The sequence below is a fragment of the Nematolebias whitei genome, chromosome 3 (assembly GCF_014905685.2).
Source record: "Nematolebias whitei isolate Nwh7 chromosome 3, NemWhi1, whole genome shotgun sequence".
NCBI lineage: Eukaryota > Metazoa > Chordata > Actinopteri > Cyprinodontiformes > Rivulidae > Nematolebias > Nematolebias whitei.
Window position 1 is genome coordinate 5,711,376 of NC_056500.1, and position 11,019 is coordinate 5,722,394.

At 40.4% G+C, this 11,019-nt stretch overlaps 1 protein-coding gene across 1 annotated transcript in view; it reads right to left on the bottom strand.

Moving 5' to 3' along the window:
• The window catches only part of gmds (GDP-mannose 4,6-dehydratase), a 320,644-nt gene extending 310,166 nt beyond the window's left edge, over window positions 1-10,478 (bottom strand). The window contains exon 1 of the mRNA XM_037697811.1: window positions 10,235-10,478. Coding sequence (XP_037553739.1) covers window positions 10,235-10,333 — 99 coding nt within the window. The 5' untranslated portion in view covers window positions 10,334-10,478. The remainder of the gene's footprint in view (window positions 1-10,234) is intronic.
• Window positions 10,479-11,019: the final 541 nt, after the last annotated feature.

An 11,019-nucleotide genomic window follows, 5' to 3' on the forward strand; every position in this document is an offset into this window, starting at 1 on the left:
ACAAATCAACTCGATGCCCGAAGTCCTGATGCATGCTCAATAATCCAGGTAGAAAAATCTAACGAGGTTAAGTCAGGTCATCTGGCATTCTTCAACAAAGCAGAATCTGTCCAGATTCCCGACTTAACCGCCTGTAAGTGTTTCAAAAACAGACGTTTTTAAATTACATAATTAACAATTAACAGTGAAATAGCATCAAGTTGGGAGAGTACTATAATGAAAGTACTTTTTTCCAATAGAAAGCACTCACTATCCTCCTTATAAAAGATGCTAAATATGAATTATAAATGAGTTAATGTTAGCATCATGAAAAAAATGTAGATGACAAATGTAGTTCACAGGTTTAGATTTTGCACCCGACTTCAGTTTTGTTGGCATTCAGAACAAGTTCAAGTATTACTGAATACACGGTTGAAAGTGTTAAGATAATATTTTTATCTTATAATAACATAAGTTCACTAACAGAAGTGTAACAAATTAAAATTAAATATCAAATACAACAAAATGTCAGAGACATACAAACAGCAAAAAAGCGAAACAATAAGAATCCTTCAAGTAAAAACCCTCCACTGATAAACACTTATGTGAATAATAAATTAAATACAGAAATAAAACTAATGTTCTTGCAGAACCACATATTTTACTTTCTGAAAGTTAAAGCCTGAAGATCAAAAGGTGTTTTAGAGAAGTACTGTTGGATTGTTTAAACGAACAATCAAACTGTTAAAAAAAGTGCTATAAAATTATTTCTCTCTTTGATAAATCAGAGATTAAAATGTGAACATCTGTATTCAAGTTTCCATCCATCCATCCATTTTCTTCCGCTTATCCGGGGTCGGGTCGCGGGGGCAGCAGCCTAAGTAGGGAGACCCAGACTTCCCTCTCCCCAGCCACTTGGGCCAGCTCTTCCGGGGGAATCCCGAGGCGTTCCCAGGCCAGCTGAGAAACATAATCCCTCCAGTGTGTCCTGGGTCTTCCTCTGGGCCTCCTTCAGGTGGGACGTGTCTGGAACACCTCACCAGGGAGGCGTCCAGAAGGCATCCTAAACAGACACCCGAGCCACCTCAACTGGCTCCTCTCGACGTGGAGAAGCAGCGGCTCTACTCTGAGTCCCTCACGGGTGATCGAGCTTCTCACCTTATCTCTAAGGGAGAGCCCAGACACCCTGCGGAGAAAACTCATTTCGGCCGCTTGTATCCGAGATCTCGTTCTTTCGGTCACAACCCAAAGCTCGTGACCATAGATGAGGGTAGGAATGTAGATCGATCAGTAAATCAAGAGCTTCGCCTTTTGACTCAGCTCTCTCTTCACCACGACAGACCTGTACAGCGCCTGCTTCACTGCAGACGCTGAACCTATCCGCCTATCGATCTCACGCTCCATTCTTCCCTCATTCGTGAACAAGACCCCGAGATACTTGAACTCCTCAAGTTCAAGTTCAAGTTCAAGTTCCATTGGTTTTAAATGATTTTTTGGGACTCCTAAAGGCTGAAAATAAAATCCCTACAGAAGTTAGAGGCGACTGCCAGAGGTATCTTCGAAGCAGCACAAAATGTAAAACGTTGCTGCAATTGACCGGCCAATTTTAGAACAATTTATTCAGAGATGCGTTCAATTTGAGAGTTGATCACCCAACAAGTTTATTCCTGTCGTTTGTGATTATTAAACAAAACTGTCTTAAATTCCTGGGTGCATTGCAGAGAAATTACTTTGTAGTTCCGTCACCACTCCAGTCTTGCATGCTGTTATTTCACAGGATTGTTTTGCTCAAATGTTGTGTAGTGAACTAGATGGCCTGATGATCTGACCCCCATCTGACCCTGATGACCTCAAATCTACCAGATAGACAGAGACTGTTATTTTCATTGATTTGAATAAGTCTGAGCCATCTGATGAACTTTCTTTCTTGAATTAATCAAGCAGAAAAGACAATCCTCTATAATCATTACTGTCTTACAAATGTTTTGATAATCAAATTGTGTTAGTTCACTCAATGCTTTACAGGTTGAAAAGAACTACTCATTTTTATTTTACATAAACAGTAAGTAATGATTTTTATTCCTCATTCAAACAAGAAATCACCTGAATATGCATTTCTTGATTTTCTGTCTGAAATGAGTCAAGTCGTAAGTGTGTGAAAGTTGAAGCTTCGGTCAACTAAATGTTTACTGAAGAAGAAATGTCATGTTTAAACTTTTTCAGAAGATTACCAAGAGTTGGCTCCACGAAGTCTGCTTTTTGCAATAATCTCTCTGTCAGTTGTTAAACAAATTTCATTCTCTGACCTCGACTTTTGATAAACACCTTACGTCAAAACCACTCCTCTTTCTGGTCCATCCACGAATCAGAAAGCTCTGAAGTAAACTCGGAAGTAAACTCATTTAAAATGTGACAACTTCCCGGTTCTGTGAGAGAGTTGGAATGGTGGAGAATGGAAAAGATTCCGAGAAAAAAAAAGTTCTGAAGGAGTTCAGAAGAGAACTAGAGTTATGGAGAGTTTTGGAGAAAGAGTCTGAGAGCTGCTGACAATGAAGAGTCAGAGTTACTAGAATCCAGAGACGTTTTGGGATTATAATTCTGTTTTGAGCTAACCACGCACGACTCTCCAAGGATTTTAGCTGTTCTCAACGGAGACGCTGATATCAGTTGAAAAGGATTCTTACTGAGGTGATCGATCGTCAACAAGGTAACGGTTTCTTCTTCGACTAAAGTGTACCTGGGACAAGCTGAGATACCTGACGGAGCGTGCAATTTCTGGTTAAACAGATTAAATTCCCTCACATATTCCTCTGTAAGATAAATCTCAATTTCCTCTTAAACTCACCTCTCTCTCATAAATCAGTACAGATATTTTTAGAAATATCTGAAGCAAAGTCCTCAAATCACCGCCGAGTGATTTGAAGTTCATTATTTGTGAAACTGTCTGTTATTATTTTCATATTTTGCCAAATTAATGTAAATGTTTGATGTTAAACTTTGATTCTGAAAATAAATGACTCCATTCATTTGATGGGTCAAAGGTAATAACGTCTCTCGTTACATTTCTGTTAAATTCAATGCACGGCATTTTACAGTCAGAAAAATGAAGAACTCGTGAAAAGTATGCATAAATATATACCACATATATTTGTCATACAACAAGTGACACGTACCCACGTGACTCACTACAGTTGTCTATGTAAGAATCTCATCGACAGATGAGATCCTCGGACTTATGAAGTCTTTTGGATGAAAGATGAAACGTTTCAACAAAAAGAAACCGTCCAGAGGACCTGGCTTAACTTTGTTGGATTTTTCTACCTAAATTCTTGAGCATGAACTTTGAAATCTCATTAACAGTCTGAAGATCTCACACGAGCCCACGTCAAATTAAACTTTGAATGGTAGCTGGGTATTTTCAAACCCACAACTTGTTCCAAAATGCTTAGATAAACAAAAACAAAGTGCAATTCAGATAAAATTACATAAAATTATGAGTACGGTTATGGTACTTTTCTGTTCAGTGCCATGAGATGACTTCTGTTGGGACTTGGTATTATATAAATAAACTGAATTGAATTGAATACAGTAAAAAAAAAAATCCTTATAAATTAATACAAAAAGCTAATCAGGAGGCTGCTATCTTTGAATTTAAGAATAAAGACCTAAGCAACAGGACATCTCTCTCTCCATATATGATCTCCAGCTCCTCCTGGAGGACCCCAAAGTGTTCCCAGACCAGAAGAGCATTCTGGGTCTCTTCCAAGAAGGGCATGCCATTGTAGAGGAATATGGGGCTGGATATATATTGTAAATTATAAGTTATGAGTTAAAATCATAAGATATGCATTTATTATGCAAATAACCTCATTGTGTGGGCACCACCTCTCTTTGAGAGGAAAAAAATCAGTCTCTATTTAACCCCAAATTAACGTAAACTGAAACGCGAGTTCTTTTCTCGTGTTTAAAGGGCATCAAATCAGTTAATACACACAGATATGCCAAAATAATCACAAATTTAGTTGATTTTATGTATTTTATTACAAAAATAATAATCTGTGATACATGTGATGAAATGTATGCATGACAAAGTTAACTGAATAACAAATAGCTTTATATCAAAGGTCTAATTGATTATTCAAATCAGTGAAACTTAAAAGGCAGATTTTGGACTGGTTACCGTTGTGTGAAGTGGTTAAAAAGTGTGTCTAAGATGAGCGGTCGTGTGTCTGATGTAGGTTCACCAGAAATGCATTGAAGAGTCTTTGTCCTACCAGAATGAGATGCCAGAATGGTCCGACAGCTGCTTAAAATGGTACCAGCCCAGATGTTCTGGTGACTGAGAGGCTGATTTTTCCTCAAAGTTCACCTGTCATCTTAGAGGGACGAGGGTCCATATGAGAGTCAGCTAGGATTTACCACTCCTGCGGTGTGGTGGTTCTGGTTCGGTCAGGTTCTGTGTCTTTCTCTCATCCTGAGACGTCTGCAGAAAGGATGCTTCTCTCCTCTCTGAGTCCAGTGCAGAAACTGGGTTTCTTCTCTCCAGGTCTCTTGTGCAGAAGCGTGTTTCTCTCTGGAGTTTTCTCTCCAAAACTCCCGTGAAGTCTTCTGAGACGGAGCCTCAGTGAAGTGTGTAGCAGAAGTTGTAGAAGTAGATGTGCTTGTGAAAAAGTCATGCCAGAAGTGAAACTTAACTGTCTGTGTTTTTAGAGATGAAGGTCCACCTCTCGGAAGAGAGATGGTCCTAACTCTTGGCTTTGTTAAATAAAATCTAAAGTCCACTTTTCTCTCTGCTTTAAAAGTTTTTCTTTTTAAAAGATAAAATAAGACTAATGTTTTATCTTGAAGAAAGATGACTTAAAACACACATTTTCATGAATAAACATTCAGGTATAAAATAAAACAGAAATTATATCTTGGAATGAATAACATGCAATGTTTAACAAAAGGTGTCGCTGTCCACCTCCTGAAAAGGGAATGTCATTAAACAAATGGGTTCTTATGGTGTCATCTTCATGGGAACCCATTCTGGGAGTAATCTCCTTTTTTGATAAAGGTGAAATGTCAGCGTGGCGAGTTCAGATGTTTCGAAACGTCAAGGTCAGTTGAACCAAAACCCTCATTAAAACGATCTGTCCGTTTCATGGGAAATGAGTTCATATTGGCAGTGAAGTTAACACAGTGACAGTTTTTTTATTTTTAATACATTCACATTAGTGTCAACTAAGAAGTTTGAGAACTGAGTTGAATATTTGTAAAACAAAGTCTGTTCCCAAGGGAATAGATGCATCTTATTTTAAACAGTTTCAAACACAAAAACACACAAGTGATGTTTGTTGAACTGTTTTCTGAGGTGGTGTTCCTCTACACCATGAAACCATCCAAAATTGCGGAGAATTGTGCCACTCAAGGTGGCTGCATGTTGGAGCAGCTCTGTTACTTTCATTTTGAGATTTTATTTTGGAAACTTTAATTCATGTTTTTCTGGATGTAAATCACATTTTTTGACGATTGTTTCCTCTGGTATCAGATGTTGTGCAGCTGGAAGGATTTTTACTGAAACTTTTTTAGTTTTGGACATTTGTTATGATGCGTAACCATGGCAACAAGGCAGTTTCTACAACCAACAGCAGCTGATTAACATCTCAAAAGCTCAAATAATATCTCAACTGCAGCCCCAAATCTCAAATGAGTTGAAAGGATGTTCTGTGGACGCATTCTCATCTACCTGCCATCTGTGCTCGAGTGCCTGACCACTGAGATCCTGGGACTAGCAGGAAACATGGCTCATGACAGCAGAAGGACAGGATCATCCCTCGGCACCTACAGCTGGCTGTCCGCAGCGACGAGGAGCTCGGCAGGCTGCTGGGAGTGGTGGTCATCGCTCCAGGAGGAGTTCTGCCTGGCATTCAGGCAATCCTACAGCCCAGGGGAACCATGAGGCCAGCCGAGTCTGGGTGGACGGATTGGACGGCATCCGCAGCCAGTTTCTTAGGTTCCACTGTGGGATGGACCTTTACAAGAGATCCTTCCTGTCTACAGCCATCAGCATCTACAACATCTCTTAATGAAATGAGGATAACAAGTTATAACAACAAATAATTTCCCTTTGGGATTAATAAAGTATTTTTGAATTTGTAAAGGAGACATCCAGGTGGCACCTTGATCAGATGAACCACCTCAACTGACTTCTTTCAATGGAAAAAGAGCAGAAGCTCAACTCCGAGTTCCCTCTGGATGACGGAGCTCCTCACCCTATCTGTAAGGCCGAGTCCAGCCAACCTAAAAAAGGTAAATTATTTTGGTTGCTTGTATTCAAGATCTTATTCTTTCAGTCATGATCCAAACCTCATGACTACGTGAGAGGGTTGGAACATAGACGAACCAGTAAATCCAGAGCTTTGAATTTCAACTCAACTCTTTCTTCACCACGAACAACCAAAGCAACGCTCTCAATCTAGAGGATGAGGCCACTGGTCCATCAATCCATCCTCTGCTCCAACCTACTATAGCCCAACCGATATGGAAATTTTGTCTATCATCGATAGCGATATTGGAGGGGGGGGGGGGGGATATAATGGATGAAAATATTTGAGCTTTGTCTACCCCCAAGAATCTAAGAAAACAGCAAGTGGAGCGGGGCTTGTTTATTTAGCGCAGCTGTTTGCAATTATGAAGCTAAGCTAATCAAATCCACGCTATACGTGGTCCCACTCTGTTTACAAGTGGTGTACTAGTCATAAAAACAGTCTTCTAACGTGCGTTCACATTTTCTATCCTCCACTTTTCACCAAAAAGTTATTAACCTTTATTTAACCAGGCAAATCCCATTGAGATCACAGATCTCTTTTGCAAGGGAGGCCTGAACCTGAAGGCAGTCTAACATGCATGTTTTTGATCAGTAGAGGAAACCGGAGTACCCGAAGAAAACCTACGCATTCACGGAGAGAACATGCAAACTCCACCCAGAAAGGCCCCCGGACCAGGATTAGAACCAGGGACCTGCTCGCTGAGAGGCAGCAGCTCTACCAGTTGCATGTTAGGCTGCCTTCAGCACAGTGGCGCAAGTTTTTGATCTGTGGGAGGAAATTGGAGTACCTGGAGAAAACCCACGCAAGCACGAGAAGAACATGCAAACTCCACACGAAGGACCCCAGGTCCAACTGGGGATTGAACCCAGGACCTTCTTGCTGTGAGGAAACAGTGCTAACTACTGAGCTGCCATGCTGCCCATGTTATCAAGTGTGTTACAAAAATATAAATTAAACAAAGAAATGCTGTTCCCTGTTCATTGTTTAAACAGTCAGTCCCGTTTGGTGAAGGCCTACTGACCACAGCAGTGTTTTGTTTTCTTTGTAGAGAAGGAAAGATTTCAGACAACGCATTTCATTGAGGATGACAAAGATAATGTTACTAATTTAGTAACTTATATTACTAATCCCAGGACATCCTTCTCAGTGGATTTCTTTCCTAGTAAAATAAACGTTTTATAATAACTAATATATATATTTACCGCTATGTTAGATTTATTGTTTTGGATAAAGTTTTACCAAGCAATAACCTATGCAAGGTTAGCTAAACGTTAGCTTGCTAACTTGAGAAGCACGGAGCTAATGGCAAGTGGGTTGGAGGATTGAAGAGGATTCATTATTGTTTATTTGTTTAACAGATCAGTAAAAACCAAAAACTTGTCATGATCTGTTCAGCAAAATAAGCTACACAATACAGTATTGCTCCCTGCTTCACTGTGAAAGTGAAACTTAAGGGAACAGCCATGACTTGAAAGTAGTCTTCATGCGCCCTCTGCTAGAAACATTGTACAATTATGACTGGTTCCAGCATTTTAGGGGTGAAAAATAGAAGTACTTATAGCGGCGCATAATGGGACAATTATCATCGATACCGATAGGTTCCCAAATATCAGCCAAAATTTTTTTGGCCCTGCCTATATATTGGTGGGGCTCTACATCCTACCATCACTCATGAACAAGACATCCAGATACTTGAACTCCTCCACCTGAGGCTCAATCTCCTCCTCGACCCAGATAGGCATTCCACCCATTTCCGGTTGAGAACCAAAACTTAGAGGCACTGACTCTCAGCCCAACCGGTTCATACTCAGCTGCGAATCCCACTAATGCACGCTAAAGTTCATGGTCCGAAGACGCAAACAGAATTACATCTTCCACATGAAGCAGAGACAAGACCCTGAGGTTACCAACCCAAACGCCCTCCTCTTCACAACTGCACCTTGAGATCCTGTCCATAAAAAATGGATCAGATACATGGGAACTCAACTTTGTGTCAAGAATACGACACATCTCCTGATTCGGTTGGCGACCCTGAAGGGTGAAGATCTGGTCCACGACCAGTATGAAAGCCACACACCTCCTCTTGGAACCAAGGTTCGACAATGATGAGTTGTGAGTGCACTGCTTAACCTCCTAAGGCCCGAACTCTTGCATATGTGGATGCCAGGTCCTAGGATCAGTAATGCATCTGTTTTCCTACCACTGGACAATCCTAAAAGCAACATGCAGTTCAAAAAAAATTTAAAAATATGTGATATTTTCAGGAAACAACAACACAGAAAACAGAGCTCAGAAAGAGAAAGGAGCTTTAATTGTGTTTGCATTTCACAATTAGCATAATAAAAACAAACAAGCTGAATACTGAACTGGAAGTTTGATATTTCTGACAATGGAAAACATCTGGGACCTTGTGTACATAATTTCGCTCCACCACATGTACCACATGAGGTGCGAATGACAATAAAGAAACTCTGACTCTGACTGACATTTAAGGATTATTGATGGAAATATTGTGCAGATTTGATAAAAGAAGAGGTGGTGGGAAACCAGAATCAGGGTAAATATGACAAATGCCAGCACAACAGACAGGAAGACATCAATCTCTATGCTCCTGTTACGGCCCCTCTTCGCTGAACTGGAGTCACTTTGTGAAACTTGAGCCACTCACAGCTTCAGGTCCAAACCTTAATCTGTGTCGAGCGTCCATTAAAAAATGGTTACATCATTTGTTCATCACTTTAAAATGTTTCCAACCACAACCAGAGACTTATGCGGTGGGCGTTGTTTGTCCAAGAGTACAATCTGAACATCAAACAGTAGAAAGGCACTCCGAATGTTCTCGCCGATGACCTCTCCAGGATGTGAGTATGGCTCATATTTCTTTTATTCGTTTGGTGCAAGGTATTTACAAAACCTGGTTTTGTAACTTAAGGGGGAGAGTGTTACGGCCCCTGGCCTCTAGAGTCTGTGTAGTCTCTTTTTTTGTTTATGCAGATTCAGGTGTGGCAGCACACTCAGCTGATTGGCTGCCATGAGGCTGCAGAACAGCAACCCCATTGGACCAGCAGGAGATTGCCACACCAATCAGATGATGATGAGGTCCACCTGCACCCTATTAAAGGCTCCTGGGATCATTCCTTCAATGAGGCAGCTTTCGGCAGAGGTTTTTGTGCAGCTGATCCCTACTTTGTATCCTTTTGAGGATTGTTTTGGGGACAGTTTTAGACAGAAGTTTTGTACAGCTGACTCCCATTTTTGGTTGTTGTAACTTTTTTTGAGGACTGTTTGGGCCACTTTTGAGTATTATGTACTCCTGATCCCTTTCTGCTCAGCTTAGCAGCATGATGCTGAGTTTGACTGGGTGATTCCACTTGTACTTGGAAAGTTTTTGGTGAACCTTTTTTAATGTTGTTGTTTGGGTTGTTTTGAGTCTGGACTAGACTGACTTGTTTTTTTATTTAATTGTTGCAGCAGCATTTGACCCACTTCAGTATATTTTTGTTGGGTCAAAGAGTACATCTTTTTTCTAGACACATTTTATGTTACACCCCTGATACCCTAGACATGGGGACGTAACAGCTCCTCTAAAGGGTTTCTGTAAACTGACCCATAAAACACAACAATGATGTGAAACTCCACCTATAAAGATCAAACAAATTCCCAAATCAGCAGAGCATGTATTGCCCATCAACACAATACTTTCAACAGCAGCAGTGGTAATTGTTAATCTTATTTCCTGGTTGCTCCACCACTTTCCTTTAAAAATGACACGTCTAATGTTAATCAGAAACTGCAGATGAACATGAGTCTCAGCAGATGTTACATTGATAAAGCTTGTTTTGTTGTCTACCTAAATATAAACGCTTTTCAGGAGCGAAAAGCTAAACGGAAAAAAGTATGTGGCTTTCACTTTTAACGCATCAGTCCCTGTTCAGATTCCCTACCTGTCCGGTGATGCCAGTGATGACAGCGACATTCCTCTTCTTTAAAGCCTCCCCGTTCGCCGAAGAGCTGCTGCTAGCTGCTGCGGAGCTCTGAGCCATCTCTTTCCGGTTAAATATTTACAGTCCGCCGCCGAAAACAACTGTCAGCACCGACTAAAACCGTCCGTGAGTTCACAAACTGAGTACCAAGCGGGTCCTCTCAGCATCCGTAAACCAAACTGAGCACCGTTGTCTTGAGCGTGACGAAAGCGGAAAAGACTCCGGCTTCAGCCAATAAGAAGCGAGCAGCAGAACGCCGGCGGGCTCTTTGATGTAGCGCCCCCTCTCGACAGGGAGGAAGAATGCAGGTTTTCATGAATAACGATTAAAAGCACATTTATGGTTTATGGCACAGTTGGGTGTCCTCCTGACACGATCTTAAAAAAAGCAATATATATATATTTTTAATTCCACCATCATATTGTTGCTATAATTGTTTAAAAAAGGTTAAAAAAACAGTCATAAACAAAAAATGCAGCATGTAAAAATGAGCTATCATCATCATGCTCGTGTTAATTTTTTTTTTCTAAGCAACTTTTGTGTAATTCAAGGATATTTAAGGTTATAACATCTTGCTGTTGTTATTTTGGAGGTCAAAAGCTAAAAAGTTTAGAAAAGACTGGTCCAGACATATAATAACATATTATATTTACAAATATTTTTATTTATTTTGTTCATTTTCATGTGCAGTAGGCCTATATCTGGTTGCGTTAATTACGCAATGCAGTATTCGCAGACATTTATTT